The sequence below is a fragment of the Aquarana catesbeiana genome, linkage group LG09, assembly GCF_042186555.1.
Source record: "Aquarana catesbeiana isolate 2022-GZ linkage group LG09, ASM4218655v1, whole genome shotgun sequence".
In the NCBI taxonomy this organism is placed as follows: Eukaryota; Metazoa; Chordata; class Amphibia; order Anura; family Ranidae; genus Aquarana; species Aquarana catesbeiana.
Window position 1 is genome coordinate 98,160,293 of NC_133332.1, and position 24,966 is coordinate 98,185,258.

At 43.0% G+C, this 24,966-nt stretch overlaps 1 protein-coding gene across 1 annotated transcript in view; it reads left to right on the top strand.

Moving 5' to 3' along the window:
• Positions 1 to 24,966, top strand: part of CLPTM1 (CLPTM1 regulator of GABA type A receptor forward trafficking) — a 61,636-nt gene that overhangs the window by 21,218 nt on the left and 15,452 nt on the right. The window contains exons 2-7 of the mRNA XM_073599040.1: positions 10,449 to 10,573; positions 15,034 to 15,157; positions 15,652 to 15,810; positions 16,883 to 17,000; positions 19,206 to 19,291; positions 19,381 to 19,501. Coding sequence (XP_073455141.1) covers positions 10,449 to 10,573; positions 15,034 to 15,157; positions 15,652 to 15,810; positions 16,883 to 17,000; positions 19,206 to 19,291; positions 19,381 to 19,501 — 733 coding nt within the window. The remainder of the gene's footprint in view (positions 1 to 10,448; positions 10,574 to 15,033; positions 15,158 to 15,651; positions 15,811 to 16,882; positions 17,001 to 19,205; positions 19,292 to 19,380; positions 19,502 to 24,966) is intronic.

Consider the following 24,966-nt stretch of genomic DNA (forward strand, 5'->3'; position numbering starts at 1 on the left):
AGAGTCTGAATGGAGGAAGGAGAGAGTGAAGGAAAGGCGAGTATGTGTTGCTTGGAAAATATGGCCTCTCATGTTTCTTCCATGACAGGCATGCTTTTATGTTTGGAACCATGGTTTAATCTGAAGTTTGTTTTTTATTTATTTCTACATTCAACATGATTTGTTAGGCCAGGAAAGCTCTGGACAGACTCTGATTCTGCTTTATAATTGCTTGTGTCAGTTCAGACTGCACTCCCATGATTTGATTAGGACACCATAAGACAGAATTATCCAGCCTGTACCTTTTTAAACATGGCAAATTTCTGGTAACTGGAGCACTGGAGAATATTCTGATCAGACATATTCTATGAACCAGGAATAGATCAGATCAGATATGTTGCTGTAATAATTGTGTTAGGAGAATGTTCTGTACACTGAGTGCAGTGACAATTCTGATAATAGAGCGCCTGCAGGTATTATTTGTCCTGTGTAAGGTCACAGGCATTCTGATTGGCCAATCGTCCCTAATGGAGCTGAGTTCACTATTCAGAAGGGCAACAGTGCTTCTTGGACTGGGTTTAAGTTTAAAAAAAAATAAAAAATTTATACTCAGGTGGATTCAGTATCAGTCCAATGCTGCATCTGCCCCCTGCTGCTTCTAAGACTGAGAACTGAGCAATTAAAGACTACTCATCGCTCAGTTCTCGGTCTTTAGTGAGCAGAAAGCTGGCGACAGTCACTCGCTCTGCCCCTCCAGCACTCACTGGAGCGGCAGACTGTGTAGGAGGTGGGAGCGGCTGTTTCAGGCTCTAAGTGGCATGCTGAGAGGCTAAACCAGTTGTTAGTTGTGACGGACCCACGTACTCAAGAGTATGTCCACCGTAAAAGCTTCCTTTTTTTTCGGTGCCAGCCTGATCCAAGGTCCCTTAGCCCAGTCACTTGTCGAGGCATCAGTGTAGGGTAAAGAGAAGCATAAGACCGTTCAAGCACCGGTACAAAAAGATATACACTCAGGGGACAATCTCCCTTTTTTGCATAATGACACAGGGTGGGGTAAACTACATTCAGTAACTAGGGACACACACAGACAGGAGAGGATGCTGGAGAAATCCCCCCTCTCCCAGCTAATCCGCATATACATCCATAATACTTTGCTCCCAAGGCAGACAGAAACAGTAGAACAATGGGATACAGCCACCTCTCAAACGATCTAGTAAAAAGTATACAACAGTCTAATAGACCAAGCTCATACAATATTCCAGCAGTCGTAAAGGTGGAATTCATTTATCTTTATATATTTCTTGAGGGATGTTGTTCAGAAATATTACTGTCCCAAGTGAAAGAGCCCCTTCATTCTTTCAACACAAACCACACATATAAGCCCCAGGATAACTGGGGTAAAGGGAAATGCTGAGTCCGGTGTGGTTGTACGGTGAATCTGGTTAGGACAGACCCAACTGGGGTACTCGGTCACTCTGAGCCCCTAATAGATACAAGGTGAGTTACACGTAGGGGGGGCGGGGGAGCTGAACAAGGAGTTTCCAGGGTTCTCTAAGGTAAGCTGGGTTCCACAAGCCTCCGTCCAAAGTTACTCCCGTCACACTAGTCAAGGCATCTGGGTGGATCCTGACATTTAAAGTGGGGATCTCGCCAAAGTCTGGAATGGCTGAGTGATGTCAGCCGACAACAGGCAGCCTGCTGGCAAGTGAAAACGGATCACAGGAGTGCAAAACAAAGTGCCGTCCTGTGACCGACAGGAGAAGTACAGCCAAAAGAGCCTTGGCCCTACTTCACCTTTAAAACCCACCATTAGACAATTGTTTTTTTGTTGCCCCTAGGCAGGGCAAATATTAGGAGAAAACACGCAGGCTGCAAAAGTCACCTCTAACCCAGAGTTGTCCCCCAAGTTCCTCTGTTCTGCTACACGATATTTCTGTCTTCTGCATTGAATAATGCCCAGCATCAGTAAACCAGAAGATTTAGGACATACTATGAATGAATGGGCATTGTTGCCTGGTCCATAGAATGTCACCACAGTGCCCTTCATTTAAGCCTCGTACACACGGTACGATTGTTGGCAGGGGATTGTCTGTTGACAGACTGTTGTCCTAAAATCTTACCATTAGTACGCTCCTTTTGACAATTGTTGTCCAATTTTCGGCCAGCAGACAACGGCTGGACGTCAGATTTTCGTATGGTCAGTACACAAATCCGTCACACAAAAATCGAAAGTACAACCACGCATGCTCGGAATCAGTGCTCACCAAACACGAAATTAGCAGAATGGGCCCAAAGGGTGGCGCTCAAGCTGAAATTCTTCGTCGTACGTCACTATGTTCATGTTTGTGGCACGACAATTGTGTACCGTTACTATGCAAGACAAGATCTTGGCACATGCCCTTGTGACAAAAATCAGACGCTCAGTTGGCCAACAATCGTACCGTGTATACGAGGCTTTAGAGTCTGTTAAACCAGAGAGCCGGGTGAAAAAGATGCAGTGTGTTCTGTAACCAGCCTGAGACATCTGAAAATGGTACCGTAATTATTAAAACAAAAGATAAAAAACTTACACGTGAATGGGAAATCCAGTGAGTGTGTAGTGAGCTTACAAACGCTGCCCAGTTCTTCCTTTTTGAACTACGATGATGGTAATTAGAGTTGTTCAGCAGTCCAACATGGGACGTCTCCGTCAGAGCTGATAACACTGCTGGGGATTTCAGTGCAACAGAGCCAGTGTTGTTGGCTCAGTACAGGCACTTGAGCGCTCACTGGATTTCATTTAGCATCAATAGGTTTTTTTTTTCTTGCAGCATGGGGAAATGTACATGTATTGATTACTTTTTTTTTTTTTTTCGAGTTTGCACACGTACACTTTAAAAAAAGTTCACCTTTGTGAAACAAAATTATAAATGCACATATTTTTGCAGGAAAAAAAATGTGTATTGATTATTTTTTTCACTACAGCCTTCAGAGCTCTTGCTCACATTGCCTGGCGCTCTATGTCCATAACTCTGTAGGGCGTTCAGTTACAGAGCTGTAGGCAGTGTGAGTGGACTATGGGATGTGCTGATTAGTCTGTACAAGTCTGTTTGCTGTGGTGGCAGACAGGACTTGTAGTTCATTCATTCACAGATTTCTGTTCCTGCACAGCTGTGCTGTTTTTACAATGTGACAGTGCATGCGGGTGGAGGGAGGAACCCTTGCCCGCTGTCACAGGATGAGGCCTCTGGCAGCGGGAGGTGGGTGAATAGGAGTTTGGTACGCCCTAAATATGAGTTTAACATATAGCATGCTTTTAAAGGTGAACTTGGCCTTTATAGCTGCCCACAGATTAATTGGGTTTTTTTTATTTATTTTTTTTGCCAGTGGGTTGTACCAAAAAAAAAAAAAAAAAAAACAAGCAGATTCCTCCGCTGTCCTTCACAGTTAGAAGACACTGATTAATGGCTGAAGCCACTGATCAACAAAGGTTTTCCAACATTCCCATTCAACAGAAGTTAATTGTTAGATCGACTTTTGTCAAGTGGTAACGGCCGTAGATGGATTGAAATTTAGCTGAACCCTGCTGATCCGACCCAATTTCAATCCATTTATGGTCCGCGTAACTCTAGCAGATAAAGCCGTGTCGCCTTCCTGGCTGCGCTGTCTGGCACAGGTATATGAATCACAAAAGCTGCTGGACAAAATTACAAATCTTTTCACAGATTAGATAGTTGACGTGTATATAGCCGCTTGCCTAGAGTTGTGCTTGAGCCCTGGTTCACATTGATGCGATTTGACATGTCAAATCACATGCCAAATCGGCAGCGATGGCACCTTCCAAATCGGTGCGGCGCTGCACCGATTCCCAAAAGAGGTTTCTGTACTACTTTTGGCGATTTCCGGGTATGATTTTAATTGACATCTGTGCAGAAACCCGCACAGATGTCTCTGAAATCGCCCCCCAAAGTCGGGACTGACATGCGGGAATGAAATTGTGCGGATTCAGCTGAACTAGCATGATTTCATTCCCACAGTCAGTGTGAGCCAGGGCTTAATGTAACTGAATGTACACTAAGAACCTGCTCCTGCATATATAGTTAACACATTGATTTCACATGGGGAGTTTCTGAATGTGTATCATTGCTTGTATGCATTAGCTGTGTCAACCTTATCAGGAAATGTGTGCAGGTAATCGATCGTGCTGTACATTTCTGTAGATCTATGTTGTATAGCACATTGTATCTCTCTGAAATGAAACCGCTTTGTCCCTTCAGAAGAAGACACAAAAGCCTTATTGTCTATTGTGTCCACATACAGAGGTTATTCAAGTTGTGTTCAGTTGTAAACAATTAGTGTTTATGCTTGTGTTAAGACACGTGGGTGTGCGTCACACACTGTAATTGTCTGAGGTTGTCCACTAACTTTTATTTTGCGTTTTTAATGATTTTTAAACTGCAAGTTCAAGCATGATTTGCCAAACAGATTTAAAAATGATCTTTCTGCTGTCAGGTTCATTATAGCTGATTTATGGGCAGATATTTTTTTTGGCATTTCCATTTCTTACCTTTCAGCAAGATTTACAATACGATCCTTTCCCCACTCAGAAATTGCTCCTTGATTTAGAAGGGCTCTGTTCCCTTAGTAAGACTGGTGGCTGCCATGTCTGGTCACTGGTCTTGTAGCCTCACCTAAGGGCCTATTCACACATATGTATTAGGCTGTGCTGGGCAGCTATGCCCAATGCAGTTTTAACATAGACAAGGCAAATTGTATTGTGTCCTGTGCATTCAGTTCACACCACTGCAGTGCAGAGGTGTGCACAGAAAAAAAGTAGGACGTGTACTAATATTTCACCGCAGTGTGTTGCGGTGCACTACACCTTCTGCTGTGAGTAAAATTAATGAATTAATGAAATGTTACTGAGACTTTGCTGTAGAGTTGTATTAAAAAATAATAATAATAATAATAAAAAATAAAGTAAACCATACAATGCATTGTAATCCGCTCAGAAGCACAGTTTACTTCTAAATGCAGAACCAGCGGCCACAGTAGGAACCATAGCCTACTGCAGCCGTTGGTACACACCAGGCCTCAAGTAGTTCATTTACATTGACCCGCTTTCTTACATGCGTCATCCAGTTGACAGACCAGGAGACTCCTGGTTTCGTGATGCCCGTTCAAGCCTGCTATAAGCAATTTACAGGCTCGTCAATGCACCCACCCACAATTATGCCCATTAATTGTTTATTTTAGCGGCTGCAGAAGTGATGCTGCCACTTGCTTAATCCCTTCTTGTGATGCCCATGTATAGCTCCATTTCCCTGTAGTCAATGATGACGTTACGCTTTTTGAAAGGTAAATGTAGCGCAGATTGTGAAAGTGTAGACCAGGGTTAGGTGACCTTAAAGAGGTGGAGATCTGCCTGAACAACATGGGAGAAGTCAAAGATCAGCGGGCGCAGTGTCACCTCCTCACACCTGTTTTAAAACCTCTAATTGCCATACTACCATGTCGCAATCCCGTGCATTGCACGGCAGTCATGGGTTTAGATCATGTGGTGAGGAGGCAACGTTTAGATTGCTTTTCAGGGGAACAGTAGTCCTGCTGCACTTGTGAATGAGCCTTTAGTTGCATTCAGCAGCAGCACCCTTAGTGTTCATTCACATGTAAAGTTGGGGTTGGTAAACCTTGTGGTTGAGTCATGGGTTTACCGCCTCCCAATCCCTACCCCCTTTAGCTGCTGAGGCAGCAGCCAAAGGTGTACATATGCCACAGCAGGAATTAAACCCCCTGTTGCTGTTGGTGGGTGCTACCGCCTGCCAATTGAGACCCATTTAAGTAAACGGCGTTGTGAGCCCCCTAAAAGGCTGCTTTCACACTGATGTGCTGTGGTTTACCTGCGCCACAGGTGCAACACTGAAGTGCATCTGCAACTTTCCTGGGTTAGCTGCGCTTTGCCATAGACTTCTATTCTATCCTGCAGCTTTGGTGCACTTTCTGAAAGCACGTCAAAACTCCTGCATTCAGAAAGTGCACCAAACCCACAGGATATAATAGAAGTCAATGGCTAAGTGCAGCAAATTCGCAGGAAAGCTGCAGGTACACTGCACGGCACTCGCGGTGTGGGTAAATTGCAGCACATCAGTGTGAAAGCAGCCCTATACTATTATGCCAAGTGTATTGCTTCACACTTACCTGAAGATCTCTCCTTTCTTGCTGCTGGCATCACTCTGGAGACCGCTAGCTGGGATAAGAGATGGTGTGCGGTTCGTATCACTCCGCATGGGACAGGAAGCAGAACTACATAGGAGGCATCGGCTTAGGCGACTCCCTACTACAGCTCCAACTTTACAAGTCCCTCTGCATTACACTCTGATGCTCTGGGATGGCGGTTCAGCAAGCCCCGACCGCGATCTACCAGTCACCTGTCCACGATATACTGGTTGCTGACCCCTGGTGTGGGTGTTCGGGAGGTCAGCTACAGAATTGAGCTTATATTTTACATTTGATCGATAAGAAATGGTTACATCATGTCCATGTTCAAAATTTAAAATTAGTCATTTGTTTCCACATCGAGTTTCAATTATTTCTAGCCTATTCCTATTAATATGAGCAAAGTTTGTAAATGTACTTAGTGAAGATCCCCACACATCTATTTCCTTGAATTATGGGACACGTAATAACTACAGTATGCCCTGTTGATGATCACTGCTGTGTCACAGAATTCAGAACCTACATTCTGAACTACAGAAGTGTTGAGAGGAGGAGTTTCAGGAGGCGGAGTCAGTACAGGAATCATTTCTTTGGGGCAGCCAGCAAGGTATCATGGGATATGTAGTCCTTAAAAAAAATTGAACATCAACAGCAGAGAAGCTGAAAAGCATATGGGGAATCCAGGAGGTTGTGGAAAGAGACAGCCAGTGGACAGGCAGCACTTGCAGCATGAAACGAGATTTCTCAAATCAGTTTATGTTGGATTGTCAAATATAATAATTGTATTGATATTACGGTGCTGATGTTATAAAAAGTGTATGCTGTTTATCATATAACTAATTTAACCAGTTAAGGACCGCCCGCCGCAGTTGTACTATGGCAGGTTGGCTCTCCTGCGCAAATCGCCTAACTTGTACAGCGGCTCGCGCAGTGGTGGGCGCTTGCTGCACACTGGGAGCGTGCCCGCGGATCGGCCGGACTCTATGTCTGCCAGCGACCCGCGATTGACTAGTACAGAGGCAGAATGGGGATCTGCGTTTGTAAACAAGGTGGAGCCCCATTCTGACAGGGGACATGTCAGATCTACTGTTCCCAGTGATCAAGAACAGTAATCTGTCATGTCCCAGGCATCCCATCCCCCCTACAGATAACAGCTGAGGGAACACACTTAACCCCTTGATTGCACCCTAGTGTTAACCCCTTCCCTGCCAGTGTCATTTTTACATTGATCAGTGCATTTTTATAGCACTGATTAATGTACCGTATATACTCGAGTATAAGCCAAGTTTTTTCAGCACTTTTTTTTGTGCTGAAAGTGCCCCCCTTGGGTTGTACTCGAGTCAAGCACTTTTCTGCAGCAAAAAATGTCATTTTCCGAACCGAATTTGGGGCCCCGTATCTCAGGGCCACTTAGTGCTAGGAACCCCAAATTTGGTGTGCAAACCCAGTGGAACAACATATCCAAAGCTGGTGTTCCTAGCACTAAGTGGCCCCGAAATACGGGGCCCCAAAGTCAGTTCGGAAAATGTCATTCTCTGCTGCAGAAAAGTGCTTGACATTTTCTGAACCGATTTTTGGGGCCCTGTATCTTGGGGCCACTTGGTGCTAGGAACCCCAGCTTTGGATATATTGTGGTGCTAGTTCCACTGGCTGTACACCAAGTTTGGGGTTCCTAGCACTAAGTGGCCCCGAGATACGGGGCCCCAAATTCGGTCAACTGTGTCCATCTGCAGCAATGTCATTTTGGGACCCTTTGGGTCCAGAGACCCCAAATTTGGCTGCAGCTAGGGGGCATCGAGCAACCCTTAACTACCAACTTTGAAGTTTGGGGGACCTATGGCTGCAAATGGGCACAGTGAGGCTGCAAATGGGATCGTTGACCCTCTTTTCCACTTACAGTAGCTGCGCATTTCTCACCCTAGGCTTATACTCGAGTCAATAAGTTTTCCCAGTTTTTTGTGGTAAAATTAGGTGCCTCGGCTTAAATTCGGGTCGACTTATACTCGAGTATATACGGTAATAATTTCACTGGTCCCCAAAAAGTTTCATTTGGGGTCAGATTTGTCTACCGCAATATCGCAGTCCCGCTAAAAATGGCAGATCACCGCCATTACCAGTAAAAACAATAAAAAAATTAATTTACATTCCCTAAATCTATCCAATAGTTTGGTTTGCACAAAAGTTATCTCGTCTACAATCAATATACGCCTATTGCGATTATTTTTTTTTTTTCAGAAATATGTAGAATATATATCGGCCTAAACTGATGAATAAAAATTTATTTATATATATATATATATATATATATATATATATATATATATATATATATATATATATATATATATATATATATTTTAATTTTTTTTCCAACATTGTCGCTCTTTGTTTATAGCACAAAAAATAAAAAACGCAGAGGTGATCAAATACCAAAAGAAAGCTCTATTTGTGGGATAAAAAAAGGACGTCAATTTTGTTTGGGTACAGCGTTGCAGGACCGTGCAATTGTCAGTTAAAGCGACGCAGTGCCGTATCTCAAAAAATGGCCTGGTCATTAAAGCCAAAAGTGGAACTTCCGCTCATCCAATCCCCCCCCCCCCCCCCCCCCTCCGGTGCCACATTTGGCACCTTTTGGCGGGGGGGGCTTGTTGAGACAATACCTGTCTTTTACTGGTATCCTGTCCCCACAGGCTCCCTTCCAGGAGCCTGTGCCGCGGCCTTTGGCTCGGTTCCCTCCTCCTTCCCCTGCCGCCCGGTCAATAGGAGAGAAAAATGGAGCCTCGTGCATGCGCATAAAACATGCAAAATCCCATTCATTTCAGGGCGGATTACAGGTGTTTTTCTGCCTTTTACATTGGTGACCTGAACAAAATCACAGTAAAAATCACGGTAAAAACGCCTAACTTTGAAACGCTCAGGTGTGAATGCAGCCTCAGTGTTTTGCTCATAACTAACAGACATTTGTTTCTAATCTAACTTTGAGGCAGCTGATGTTGGCTTCTTTGTTGCTTTCTTTCGCTGTGTTCACACATGTCCGGTGCAAATTCCCTGTCCGTTTTCACGGTGAAGTTCCAAAGCAGCTGTTCAGCAGTACAGCTGCGATTTCCATGTTTGGTTTACATGCAAATTTTGCGTCCATACCCGGTTCGGCTCCAGGGCATTTTTTTTTATTTGTCGCATAAATGTAGCAATCTTAATTTTTGGCAATAAAATTACTTAAACCCCCTTAACATTATATATTTTCTGAAAGTAGAGGCACTGTAGTATAAAAAGGTGATCATTGCAAATTTTGTCATGTGATATTTGCACAACTGTTTATTAAGCGCAAATTTTCAGAAGAAAATATAAAAAAAATATATATATATTTTAAGTACAAAAACACACAATGGAATACCATAAGGGGCTGGTATGCATTTGGAGGGGGTCCCCACAACTGTTTTCAAAATTTTATTTTTGCATGGGGTTCCCCTTAAAATCCCATACCCTATGGACCTGGTATGGTATGTATCCCCATGCTTTTTTTTCTCAAATTAGTGTTCAAAACTGATGACGTGTGATTCAGATGCGTTTCCCATAGAAGGCAATGAGCCTGGAATTTGCATCTGAATCGCACTGCAGTGCTCAGAAAATGCACAGGACACTTTTTAAATTTGCTGCAAATTCGCACTGCCGCTGCACAGCAGATATGTGAACTGGCTCCATGGAAAGCCGGTTTGGTTCACATGTGATACAAATCGGATGCTGCTCAAAACATGTGAACAAAGCCTTTTTTTTTTTTTTTTTTCTGTTTTGTATAAACTAAAAATCGTACTTATTGTTTTATAACCCTGCTTGTGTTCATAGAATATAAAGTTGTACTCGGGTTGAATAGCAAGTGCCATAAGGTGTACATCTGCTGTGCCAGCCCACCTCCTCAGATTGGCTAAAAAAAACACTTCCAGCTTTGACAGAATAGTGGTAGCCAATCCCTTATTTGGCAGCATAGTGCTTGGTGCCTAAACCACTTATTGCCAGGTCTGAGCTTGGGGTCAGGGTCTCCTTAAATTACTATTGATTTTTCAGATCTGATGAATTCACTTTTCAGCAGTAATAAGTGTATAGAACATGTAAGAAAAGTTTTGTGCCCTAATCTTTGGTGCTGTAACACCTTTTGGCAGAAGTAACCAAACTAAGATTCAGAAGCTGAAAGCTAATGTAGTGAGGATATAACCCAGCTGTGTTACATGTCCTGAACTTTAGGTTACACTGATTTTCACGGTGTTATTGTCTTTCAGGCCAGCATCAATGGCTCTGTCGGAACTGAAGCAGCTGTTGCTCCTGACCAACAGAATCCAAACGAGCAGCAGCAACAGCCAGCTCCCCCCAATGCATGGCAGGTGATTAAAGGAGTTTTCTTCAGGTAAGTAAGCTACTATGAATGGTTTCTATCATTTCTCTGTCATACATCACAGGACACAGGGTACTTCATTCATGACTATTTGGGTTATGCTGCATTATTATGTCGAGTGGACACTAGCCAAAAAAAGGAAGGAATTGCCTGCCAAGGCATAGCCCCAACCAGATCAGCCAAGCCTCAATATGATGGATGTGTGTCCACAGATGTTTCTCTGAATATTTATTTTCGTGGCCCTTAGTCACCTATTTCTGTTTTATTTTGAACATCCCTGCTGGGGTAAGGAAAGGCTTCACTTGGATAGGTTGCCTATGGCCAGAAGGTAAAGAGGAACATACCTGGAATCCGCGTGCAAAAGCGGAGACAGATTGTAATCATGCCGGTCAGTGCTGCATCTTTAGCGTACTATATATCCATTAACCTCGCTGGCAGGTTGCTTTACAGGTTCCATGGCAGTGGTTCCCTTGAGGGGAAGGGTGGCATAGTTGACTTCCTTAGGGTCCTGCGGGGGGAAGCCCGCTGTGAAGATTGGGCCTTCTGGCACTGCAGCATGGACTGGCAAGTGCCTCTGTGTTGAATCATGTGGCAGCTTTTTCCCCTAGGGATGTTTCCTGTGTTTTGGGGAAATCTCAGAATGTGGGGCTGTCTCAGACACAGAAGACCACAGTGCGCTTTTTCTGGTGGACATGGTGTGCACTAACTTAAAGGCATCTTTACTATCAAGGGTAGCTTCAGAGCCACAAAAAAGAACAGTCTTCCTTGCAGCTCTGGAAAGGGGTCACCGTACATGTGGTGGGAGGTTAAAGGTCTCACAGCTTCTATCCCAACCTGTTTACCGATCCCTAGCCAAATGGATCTGGTCTGTTCTGGACATCAAGGGTCTCAATAATTTTTGAGAGCACAAAAATTCAGGATGGAGTCCACCTGCTTGGCAATTGCTTTGTTTCATCAGAGGGACTTTCTGGCATCAATTGATATTAAGAATGCCTACACATCCTGGTTTTTCCAGCTTGGTCCACAGTAGAGGATCCCTCACTGCCTGTTCATGACCCCCATAGTATTTACCCAGGTGTTGGTTCGGGTTCTAAGGTAGTTGAGGGCCTGGGGTATCCCCATTGTGAGATACATTGACTGCCTGCTGTTTATGGCACTATCGGCTCAAAAGCTGACATCAAATGTCCAGCAGACGGTACAGGTCCAGAAAGATTTGATTAGGTGCTGAACTTTCAGAAGTTCGCTTTGGTTCCGATCCAACTCCTAAGTATTTATGCTTAATCCTCGGCACAGACTGTCGGTATAAGAGAATGGTATTTTGCCCAGAGGTGTTCTTAGATATTTTTCTGCAGGGGGGCACTGGTGGAAGCCCTGGTGACTCCTTAGCAACAGTTTTTTTTCTGATCTATGCCGTCCCTGAACCGCAGCTTCTTCTTAGCCTGTTGCATCAGATAAATGTGGAGGGCATTCTGGTGATTCTGAATGCCCCTGCTGGGCCAAAAATATGGTACGTGTAAATCACTCTTGGCAGATGAGTCGTGGGCTCTTTCAGATCGACCAGATTTGCTGCTGCAGGGTCCAATCTGCCATCTTGCTTTATGGTCACTGGCGTTGGCTTTGACAGCATGGCTGTTGAACAAGTCTTGAGAGATGAGGGCATTTCTGACTGTAATGCCTACCCTCTCCTTTTGAACATCTCCAAAAGAGATTCCCCTGATGCCTTTTTTTGCGCAAGGTTGTCTTTTTGGTTTGGGTGAGGAGTCTTACAGGTGGCTTTGTAGTGGGATTTTCCCCTATTCTGTTTTGGGCGTGTTGGCCTTTCTGCTCTGTATTCCTTCATGTTCAGTGCTTTGAGGCATATCAGGTAGACATGAATATGAAGTACCCCATGTCCTGTGATGCGCAATTCGGAAACTAGGATTTTTGGTTTACCGGAAAAAAAATTTCTTTGAGTACTTCACAGGACATAGGGATCCCTCCCCTATGTCTGTTCATCATTGCTTGCTACAAAACTGAGGTTTAGCTAAGCTCGGAGGAGTTTTGTAGGGTGGAAAATTCTTGCTTTATTTGGCCTACGTCCACCTGAAGCTGGCAGGATAACTCAAGTAGTCATGAATATGAAGTACCTAGTGCCCTATGATATATTTTACAGATAAACCAAAAAATCCTAATGTTACAAATGCAGTTAGCCAATCACTCCAGGTAATAAGATGCAACAGGGAATGGTCCACCTGCAGGAAAAAAATGACAATAGCTTGGAAGAAAAAAAAAACAAAACAGGTTTGTTTGGGCTGTAGATGATTAGCTGTTCCTTACTAACATTTGAGTAGTTGAAGCTGTCTGAACAAATGATTACACTTCTTATTTATGCTGTATTTTCTGCACTCTGGAATCATTCTGGCATTATTATGGGTGCAGACATAGGTTGCTGCATTCTGAAAACATGATTTATAGTAAACACCACTTGCATAAAACTAATAGAGTAAATAGGAGCCCTGCTTCATGTTTTCCAACCTACCCACTGGTCCCAGAGTAACTAAATCCTGTGTCCCTTATTGAATGAGGAAGACCTGATTTCTGTACCTTTTTAAAGTCTTTTTTTGTAAAGTTTATTAAAGGAGAAGTATGGCCAAAGCTGTTTTGGCCATATTTCTCCTACGGATCACAGGAGTGCAGTTCGTTCTGCACTCCTGTGACCTGTTTTCAGCCGACAGTGGGCAGAAGTCACAGAGCCGCTCCAGGCTCTGAAAAGACCCTGACCATATGGTTGGTATCTGCCCAGAAGCCTGGAACGGCACCTGGCTCAGCCTCTCATTGATCCGCTGAGAGCCTGAGTCAGCCCCTCCCTCCCCCCCTCCACAGCCCAGCGCTTCATTGAGTGCTGGAGATGGAAGAGCGCAGAGCCGGTGACTGACGGTCACGGCTCTCTGCTTAGACCAGAGGGGAGAACTGAGCGACCAGTGGTGGTTGATCGCTCAGTTCTCACTATAGAGCCGGTGGGGAACAGATGCAGATTCGGGTCGTTGCTGCATTCACCTAGGTGAGTGTAAATGTTTGTGTTTTCTTTAACTTCTCTTTTAAGGAACACAGGATTAAGTTAATTTTGAGAGAAGCGGGCAGGTTTTACAATATGAAGCGGAGTGGAGGCAGAAAACAAGACTGTAGCATGTAGCTCCTGGACACCACATCACTTACCCAGGCATCCACGATGCTTTATGATCAGGTGTCCCCACTTGTCCCTGAATTATTGAATCCTGTGTTTCTTAATGAACTTCAAGAAATGTTTTCCTGATTTTTGCAACACCCTGTGTTAAAGGCAATCACTGTCAAATAACCGTGCTCCCCAGCTGGGATTTGATGTGTTCATCTTTCAGCTTTGGTACCAAGTTTGTTGTGTGCATATTATGCCCACCTAAACACGTATCCATAGATGCATTTGTATGTATATATGTATGCATGCAGTCCCACTGAGGAATAGATTCCCTTTTAGATCTGAAAGAGGTATCTGTATGCAGACTTGGAGATTCCAAGTCTGGAGACACCAGAAAAATGAAAATAATAATAATCCAGAATTTCTAGCTAAGTCAGATTTGTGTCTTTTCTGGGTCCCCACTGCAGCTCTTCTACCTGTTTCTACGTTAGCAGTCTGACAGAGCCTTACAATATCTGACAGCGTTGAGCCAATGTTGGGGGGAGTGCTTTGCAACCTGGAAGCATCACCAGTAAACTATCTGCACAGGTGAGATATTCTGTGCAGATAGTTTACCAGCCATGGGATTGATTCTTGGCATTTCATTGGTAACCATTAACTAAGCTTGATCACACTATTTACAGTGATGTGCATTTTCTGCACTGGATAAACGCAGGTCATTACTAGGGCACATAGAAAACAATCGTCTTCTAGGTGCCCTGTTTACACCATAATGATGTGCAGTGTGGAAAAATACACCATGCTTGGATTTTTCCACGGCACACTGGATGGCACTGCATGTATCGGCACAATGCATTGTGGTGTTGTGCAGTGACATAAATGAAGTGTCTGTGACACTTCAAAATAACAGAAAAAAGTAACCATTTTGAGTCACTGAAAGGTACGTTGCACCATACTCAGCCAGAGCTTTCACTGACAACTGCCCGCATGGTAAAACTGTTTTTCCGTGTGGGCCACTTTGAACATAGCCTAAAATTTTGTTTCATTCCACCTTCCAATTCCATCAATTTCTTCTGGTGTTTCAAGATTTTTCAGGTATCATAGATATAATGCATCCCCCCTTTAGCCAAGAAAAAATTGAATGGTTTTGTTAATATGAGTATGACAACCATTTGTGACCAGCAGGTGGCAATACATCACAGTAATGGGTAAGAATACTGTTTTCATAGAGAGAAGTCCTGCACCAGGGAGGACCTGAACTGTTGTGAATTTGTCAAGCTAGTAATCGGATTTTTATAGGTCAGTTTTCTTTCTTTTACAGGATTTTTATTATATGGGCCATCAGCAGTTGGTTTCGCAGAGGCTCATCACCCCAGGACACAGCCACATCCACCGGGGTTCCCCGGCCACCAAGCCGCAATCTTTTTCCTAAAGACACTTTAATGGTATGCTTGTTACATCCAGACCACTGGCACTGGTGAGGGTGCCGTGTAATAGGCTGTAAATACAGCTTTAGAGGGTTGTTTTAGTTTACCCACAGATTTAAAGCTCTATTCCATCCAGATATGAAATAAACCCTCAGGAATGCAGTTATGTACTTCTAAATGAAAAGGTATTTTTCAATGCCACTCGTCTAGGTACCTGTATTTGACTTGGTTTTGGTCAGTTGTAATGCTCTGAACAGCAGCACTGAGATGGAGGGACGCTACTTGGGGCCAATCAGATGTTCTGCATCCATAGGTGCCAAAAAGAAACATGCAGAGAGAGAGATGATCTTATTAGTCTGTAGCATTTTACCACCCCTCAATTGCAAGTGTAAATGGGGCCTAACAATCTTTTTCGTAAAAAGAACTGCATGATATATGGTAGAATTTTGCTTTAATAAAGTTTTCTTTTAAAGCTCCTCTTTTTCTTTAATTGTTTGATTCTTGTATTACAGGACCTCCATGTGTTCTTGTCAGAGAATGAACACTTCACAGAGTTTAACTCCACTGCAGCTCTCTTCTGGGAGCAAAGGGACTTGGTGTACGGAGACTGGGGCAGTGGTGAGAATGGAGATGGCTGCTATGAGCAGTATTCAGAAATCAGTGTTCCAGAGGTGAGCTTCTTCTGGATTGTTTAATGAGCTCTTCATCACTGGAATATAAGTGTTTTGTAGATTAGGATCAGATATCCGATGCAAGAATACTGGGAGTCACCTCTTGAAAAGTCCCTGCATTCCATTTGAATGCTTTTATATATTAAACAAGCATCTCTTTGTTTATCCGTGTTAAAGAAGAACTCTGTTGGTAAGTTTCCATCTAAACTGAGAACCTTGGCTATCTTGTTTAGGAGATCCGCTAATGTACACATTATGGTCCCTCCTGCCTTTAGAAATTAATGTTGTATTAAACCCTTACATATACTTAGTGAAGTGACTGATCTCAGGTGATACACAGAGATGAACCAAATCCTCCTACATAAGTACACGTCTATCTGCAATCTTCTCGGCATCCATTCAAAGTGCAGAACATATACGTTTTTCTGAGTTTAAAAAAAAAAGGGGTGGGGGGGGGATGGAGAGCTGAAGTTACACTTACACTCAGGAGAGCTCTGACACTTGATTGGAGGAAGGAGACACAACCCCCTTCACACAGGAACAGAGCTGAGTCTGTCAATCAGTTGGAGGTTCCTCCCCTGTCCTAATTTTTCTCTTGGTGTCAAAAAAACTTGTCAGAAGTGATTCATTCTGATAGCAAGTACACACTATAGATGGATAGGTTTTGTTCATATTTTATGTCTGAGGTTTACAGCCACTGTAAGGCAAAATAACTAAGGTACACATGCCATGAGAATAGCTATAAATACTGCCATTGATTCTGTCGAAAATGCTAGTTGAGTGGCTATCATGCTGTCCTGCAGCCTTTATTAATTTGAGTCATGCAACAAGTATGCAGATCAAGAAAGTCTGAGTCTATCAGAATCCCTTATCTGTGTACTTGTTCTGGGTCAGTGACTCCAAAGTATGGAAACAAGAGGGTCAATAGGACTGACTGGCCATTGGCATTATTATTATTAATAATATTAGTTTGTTAATGAGGTAGTATAGTTGTTGAGCAGATGGTGACATAAAAATTCATACAGCACTACATGCTTAATATACTGAGATTCTGCTTCTTGGTCTGTCTTAGGGAGTACAGAATAATGGCTCCTATTATATTCACGTATATCTGACAAAGAGTGGCTTCCACCCAGACCCCAGCCGGAAGGCCCTATATCGGAGGCTGGCCACTGTCCATACATCTCGCAGTAAGGAGTTTATTCTCATATTCTCTTTTCTTTCTCAGTTTGCATTTATTTTGTATTTCCTCTCAATTTGATTTTTTACCAACGATTTATTCAGCTGCATACCAAATGCTTTCCTGGTATTTGGGAGGCGATAAGTAAGCTGTTAGAAAACAGTCAGACTGTATCAGATAAGCCTTCCAAATGATAGAGAGCTCAGAAAATTGAATAAAAAAATGTATTATTGAACCCCATTCTAAATGGTTCGGGGCCCTTTCACACCTATGCGATGCAGCCGCTTGGTTGTTAACACAACGCATGGAAACACACCATGCACACCTTCGAGGAACATTGAAAATTAACATCATCACAATGTACTAAGGTAACATACCTGCGTCGTAATGCAAGACAACGCACTACTATGCATTGCTGGGCACCACAGTAACAAAAATGGTGCATGTCTAATTTTTGGTCTGTTGTGGTGTGTTGACAGCCCATTTTAAATGAAAAAGGTGGCTTAACGCAACATACATTAATGGATTGGTTTGGTGCTAATGGGCCCTTAAGCAGCCCGCCATCTCCTTGTTACCCCTTCCTGTTTTAAAGGGGGGTGGGGGGCTAGTTATTGTAATGAGCACGTGTTTATATGTGCCGATAGCTGTCCTAATGTCTGCCTGAAAACCAGCTTTGCTTAATTACTGCCCTATTTATTCACAGTTCAAACCTACATAGGGAGCTTCTGGCAAGTTTTTAATGTGTGTTTTCTACTTTCCATTATAGTCTGTGAGTTTCCGGCTTTAAAGTTCTTACAGATATAAGAGGATGGTTGAATGATCCAACCAAACATGAAGCGCTCATGTGTCTGTAGGTTTTCCCTTGTGCTCCTCTGGCAGGGGAAGAATTGATTTGTAAGAGCGACTTCTTTTCTTTATAGGCACGAACGTGTTCACCCAATGGGAAGTTAAAGTGTTTATAAAGGCAGAAGGTTTTTTATGCATTAAGATCAAAAAGCTGTGTGCAGTAGCCCCCCTGAGCCCATCTCGCTCCAGCGATGATGCATGAGTGACTCAGCTGGCCAGGAATCTCCCTCCTGATTGGCTGAGACAGCAGCGGAGCGCCATTGGCTCCCACTGCTGTCAGTCAGTAATCCAATGAGGAGAGAGAGGGCCAGGCCGCGGCTCCGTGTCTGAATGGACACACAGAGCAGTGACTCGGCTTGGGTGCCCCCCATAGCAAGCTGCTTGCTGTGGGGGCATTCGGCAGGAGGGGGGCCAGAAGCGCCGAAGAGGGACCAGAGAAGAGGAGGATCTGGGCTGCTCTGTGCAAAACCACTGCACAGAGCAGGTAAGTATGACATGTTTGTTATTTTCTAATGAAAAAAAACGTGACTTTAGTATCACTTTAACATATTTGTATAGCGGTCAATACTGAGAGAGCTTGTTTGGTGGCACGACCTGGCTACCATCTACTGTTTTCACAAACCTTTAGGCCACTTGCACATGAGTGAAAAAATGCATTTGTAGCATCTGTTTTTTCGCATCCGTTTTTTTACGGATCTGAACACTGCTGCATTGGTGTCTGTGGGAACTTTGTAAAGATCTTTAATGCAGCATTACACTAAGAGCCGTAAAAAAAAAAAAAACTATTTGGGTTGTACTAATTTGAATGAATACGCAAGTATATGCAAGCGTATACACGTAAATTGAAACACAAGCAGCTAGAAGAGGATAAAACCTTTTTACACATGTATTTTCTATTTATTTTTATTTTTTCTTGCGTTTTTTTTTTTTTTTTTTTCTTCAGGATTTTTCTGCTGGTCTTTACCAGCAAGATCTGCATATTTAACATTGGTAATTTTTTATGTCCATGTGCAAGAGGCTTTACTCTCTTTTGATTCGTCTCTTTTGGGTTTATTGCACAGGGAATGTGCAGAGGGCAGAGCTTGCATAGTTGCCATCCTGGGACCCACTGGCATCACATATAGCCACTCATTGAGATGAATTAGATGATGCAGCCGTACGCATTGACATCTGGTCCCAGAAGAGTGATTGCACAGACTCTGCACGTTGTATGGCTGTGTGCATTAAGCCTTACTCTTTTTCCTTGCTTTACCTCCTCGCTCCCTTAAATTTCACTCTTAATGTCTCTCTTATCTTCCTCTTGTAACCCACCTTGTTTTTTGTTGCTGTTTCCTTAATACTTCATTCTAAACACTTGACTCTTTTGTAGTGCTTAATAAATACAAGCGCAAACGGTTCCTCAAGACCAAAAATCTTCTGACAGGGGAGACGGAAGTTGATCCAGAGATAATCAAGGTGTGATTCACAGATTCAGTCAGATTGAGTTGTCATTATCTGTACTTTTTAGCATTTGTAATGTTTATAACAATCTTTTTTTCTTTTAGAGGGCTGAAGATTTTGGACCAGTTGAAATAATCTCTCACTGGCATCCAAATATAACAATTAACATTGTTGATGATCACACTCCATGGGTGCAAGGAAGTGTCCCGCCACCTCTAGACCAATGTAAGTAGGGGCCTGTGTTGAGATTACTTGCCTGTACATTTCGGTATCCATGAAAATAACTGCGGTATTTATTTTTCCAGATTTTAATATTGGTCTCTGCAGCATTTCTATTATTTTTGATTATTCAGTATAGTCTCTGACCAAGACTAGCTGTTGTTTAATTTATTAAAGATGGAACCTAGCTAATTTTCTGTAAATTTGTTTAGCATGCTAGTTATTTTTGTTTCTGTGGAGAAACCTGAGCTCTGTGGAAAAAATAGAAAATGCACATCAAGGATGTGGACATTTAAAAAAAAAAAAAAAAAAAAAAAACTACTTGTCCAAGGGACTAAATCTGGCTCCCAATCTACAGTGGGGCAAAAAAGTATTTAGTCAGCCACCAATTGTGCAAGTTCTCCCACTTAAAAAGATGAGAGAGGCCTGTAATTGTCATCATAGGTATACCTCAACTATGAGAGACAAAATGTGGAAACAAATCCAGACAATCACATTGTCCGATTTTTGAAAGAATTTATTTGCAAATTATGGTGGAAAATAAGTATTTGGTCAATATCAAAAGTTTATCTCAATACTTTGTTATATATCCTTTGTTGGCAATGACAGAGGTCAAACGTTTTCTGTAAGTCTTCACAAGGCTGTCACACACTGTTGCTGGTATGTTGGCCCATTCCTCCATGCAGATCTCCTCTAAAGCAGTGATTTTTTGGGGCTGTTGCTGGGCAACACAGACTTTCAACTCCCTCCAAAGGTTTTCTATGGGGTTGAGATCTGGAGACTGGCTAGGCCACTCCAGGACCTTGAAATGCTTCTTACGAAGCAACTCCTTCGTTGCCCGGGGCGGTGTGTTTAGGATCATTGTCATGCTGAAAGACCCAGCCACGTTTCATCTTCAATGCCCTTGATTATGGGAGGGGGTTTGCACTCAAAATCTCACCATACATGGCCCCATTCTTTCATGTACACGGATCAGTCGTCCTGTTCCCTTTGCAGAGAAACAGCCCCAAAGCATGATGATGCCACCCCCATGCTTCACAGTAGGTATGGTGTTCTTTGGTTGCAACTCAGCATTCTCTCTCCTCCAAACACGACGAGTTGTGTTTCTACCAAACAGTTCTACTTTGGTTTCATCTGACCATATGACATTCTCCCAATCCTCTTCTGGATCATCCGAATGCTCTTTAGCAAACCTCAGATAGGCCCGGACATATTCTGGCTTAAGCAGTGGAACACGTCTGGCACTGCAGGATCTGAGTCCCTAGCGGCGTAGTGTGTTACTGATTGTAGCCTTTGTTACGTTGGTCCCAGCTCTCTGCAGGTCATTCACTAGGTCCCCCCATGTGGTTCTGGGATTTTTGCTCACCGCTCTTGTGATCATTTTGAACCCACGGGGTGAGATTTTGCGTGGAGCCCCAGATCGAGGGAGATTATCAGTGGTCTTGTATGTCTTTCATTTTCTAATTATTGCTCCCACAATTGATTTCTTCACACCAAGCTGCTTGCCTATTGCAGATTCAGTCTTTCCAGCCTGGTGCAGGTCTACAATTTAGTTTCTGGTGTCCTTCAACAGCTTTTTGGTCTTCACCATAGTGGAGTTTGGAGTGTGACTGTTTGAGGTTGTGGACAGGTGGCTTTTATACTGATAACAAGTTCAAACAGGTGCCATTAATACAGGTAATGAGTGGAGGACAGAGGGGCCTCTTAAAGAAGAAGATACAGGTCTGTGAGCCAAAAATCTTGCTTGTTTGTAGGTAATCAAATACTTATTTTCCACCATAATTTGAAATAAATTCTTTCAAAAATCAGACAATGTGATTGTCTGGATTTGTTTCCACATTTTGTCTCTCATAGTTTAGGTATACCTATGATGACAATTACAGGCCTCTCTCATCTTTTTAAGTGGGAGAACTTGCACAATTGGTGGCTGACTAAATACTTTTTTGCCCCACTGTACTTGTCCTGATTAAAAAACAAAAAATGGTATCAAAACCGTATTTTTAATCTGAGGTGCTTTCAGGAATAGAAGTAGGAACAGAGGGGCACCAAATGAAGAATTATTGGAAGTAATTGTGGCGGTGAAAGTGAAATATAAAATAAATTAAAATTAAGAAACAATCAAAAATGTCGAAATAATAAAAATAGAAAATTATAAATAATAAAAATAAGAATTAAAATAAAAAAAAAAATAATGAAAATAATGAGAAATACAAATTAAATAAAAATGAAAATAAAAATTTACTTTTATGGACTTTCCCCATGGACTGAAACAATATTTGTCATGTTTCCATATGATGTGTTTTATACTCCTTGATTGTTTGATTTTACTATAATCATTATACTGTATGTGAATGTATACTTCCCTCTGGCAACCACGTAACATCCTTTTATCTTGGTCTTTTAGGAATGTCTGAGGCTTTTAAAAACGAGCGGGGCTTTTTGGTGACCTAAACTTTATAATATTTTTAATATTACGCTGTTTATCTCCTACTCCCCTCCCTGTCTGTCTCCAGCACCGCACCCAGGGACTAGCAGGGAGGGGAGAGACCTTGCAGTGAGACAAGCACCGTGTGGGTGCTCGTCAGGAAAGGCGAGTGTTGCGCTTCTGCTAAGCGTTAAGAAAGTCTATCTGTTGAGTGAGTAAATGAGGTGCCGGCCCCAAAGAGAGGGAAAAAAACCTCTTTCTTCAGGTTACCCTCACATACGGAAGCACTTGGGGGCTCAGTACAAGCACATGCTGAGCAGCCAAATCAAGCTTTGGTGTCTATTCCGGTAAAAGATAAATAAATGCACATTTTTATTTGTTTACTTTTTTGCAGGTAAAAAAAATGTGTATTTACCATTTTATTATTATTTTTTTTTCTTTAGGAGCCTGGAAAGCATTGTGCCACCGATTTAGCAGATCGTGGGTGCAATGCAGGACTCCTGCAGACTCTCAGTGTAAGCTATCTGCTCCTTTCATCGTACGAGCGGGCAGTTTCACACAGACAGGCAGAATCAATGAACTACCACGGCGCTCAACCGTTCCATGGTAGTTCATTGAGAACTACAACCCAACATCCACAAAGGATGTGTCAGTACATGTAGTTGATTCACTCACAAAACTCTGTGAGTGAATAACTCGGTCATGTGGGCAAAAAGTGACAGCTGGTACCGGGGAACTTCTCCCCGTACTGCTGTCACAGAGGGCTGCAGGAACAGGAAAATATCACATGTTCCACCCTAAAATGGGGTTCAACATGTAACATGTTCCTGAAGGTGAATTTCTTCTTTAACCCTTTCACTGCCAGAGCTGTTTTTACGTGTGTGTTTTTTTTTTTTTTTTTTTTTTTTTTTTTTTTTTTTTTTTGCACACGTTTAATAATTTTAGGCCTGAAGATTACATACCCCCAAAACATTATATATTTTTTGAAAGCAGACACCCTAGAGAATAAAATAGTGGTAGTTTCAATTTTTTATGTCACACGATTTATTCCCAAAGGTCTAGGAAATGAACAATTTCAGTACAAAACACACTAAAGTTAATTTTGGGGCAGAAAAATGCAATAAATTACCCAATTGTTTGTTAGAATATAAAAGATGAGGTTGCACTGAGTAAATAGGTACTCAACATGTCAAACCTTAAATGTGTGTGTGCACCCGTGAAATGGTGACAAACATCAGTACCTTTTATTTTCTATAGGCAACACTTTAAAAGCCCCCTTTGGGTCATCAGTTTAGTGTTACGGAAGAGGTCTGGTGCTAAAAATATTGCTCTCACTGTGGCGTGGACAGCGATGGGTAACGTGTGTATCACAATCAGCGTTTTCATGCGTAGGCGTCCCCGACGTGTGCGTTTTACATTTGTACATGTGCAGGTTTTTTTTGAGGGGGGGGATTTTATGTGCTTGGGTGTACTTTTTATGTTTTACAATTTAAAAACTTTGTTTTCATCACATAGGGGTGTGATGATTTTTTGGTGACATGTCTTGCCTCCACTGAATGCAATGCAGATCATCTTGGCCTTGATCACCGGGGTTACTGACAGCGGCAACTTCCGGGTCAGAAACTAGAGGGGGAGTAGAGCAGACTTGTGGTCTCCTCCCTCCCCTCTACCCGGCGGCGCCCGCTATTCTGGTCCCAGGCCCGCAGATGGTCAAGTGGAGCCCGAGATGCAAAGCGGGGTTGGGGGCACTTTACCAGCATGAGCCCTGCTGCTTACTTGCAGCAGGGCTAAATGTAGAAAAAAATCTACCTGCCCGGAACTATGCATCCGGGCATTGGGTGATACAATTTGCGCATCCCTGCACATCCTATTGTGGTGATGTGACTTTCTAGTTTTAACCCAACGGTTAACAATTTCTCCAACCCTACATGTTGCTACCTCTTCTCAAATATGTATGCCAATACCCCAAGACTACATGTGCACTAGCCTACCCTGACTGCCGCCATGGGAAAACGCAATATGCCACGATTTGAAATTTCCCATGGCCGGGGGTCAAAGCGTTTCTATCCTAAATACGATTCTTCCACATTTAGGCGAGGGGAGGTTTAACTTCACCTAAACACGGCAGCTCCTAAACTCTGCTAAAAGCCTATGTGTACATTGACACATAGGCTTTTATGGAGTTGAGTTGAGGAGCTTTTGGCAAAAAAAATGCCAAAAGCTCCTAAACTACAGTTTAGGAGCTGCCAGTGTATATGAAGCCTTATTTCTTTGGACGTGTCTCCAAGGAACCACAATGTATCAAAAAACTGGATCTTGCACCTACTAAATAGTAACCGTTCCAATGTAACCAAGTGTACCCCATCCCTTCCCTCCCATATCCAAATAGAACGTTTCCTCCCTCCCCCCGACCGACCTACCCTACCTAGGATAACCTTTTAATTACCCTCTTTCCCTTATTATACCCTACCCCCACTCAGACACCCTGCAGTTGAGACCAGAGATGGTAAGTGTCTCTAGGTAGTACTGTATTGCATGTGAGTTGGTCAAAAGGTAAACACAGGGGTCGTCCTCCTTTGAGAGTATACCACGGCGGACTATGTGTAGGGTCAGTCCAATATAACTTTGTCCGTTGTGCTGAGGATCGGTTGCTTGCATGTAAAAGTTTGTGATGAGATAATGACTGCTATTCACGGATAGGTGCAGTCCAAGGTACCACTTGTAACTATGAAGTCCGGTCCAGCCTGCATTTGTTGGTTGTGTATTCCTGTGTGTCCATAATTGCAGCCGATATGACCTAATCCTACATGAGAGCAGGGCTGTATTGTACCATGTGTGCATGTGGGATCTCACCGCACCAGTCCGATCTTTATGAGCTGCTGTGCTTCCAGAATTGTCTATCTCTCCTCTGCCTTCTGTGATGTGGCCAATCTCCGCCTCAATGTTCCTGCTATGTACTACTCCAGCTCGCTGGCGTGCACTTCAGCTTGCAAAGCTGTCCGGACTTCGGGGCAATATATGTCATCACTCATCATTCTTAGGGGGC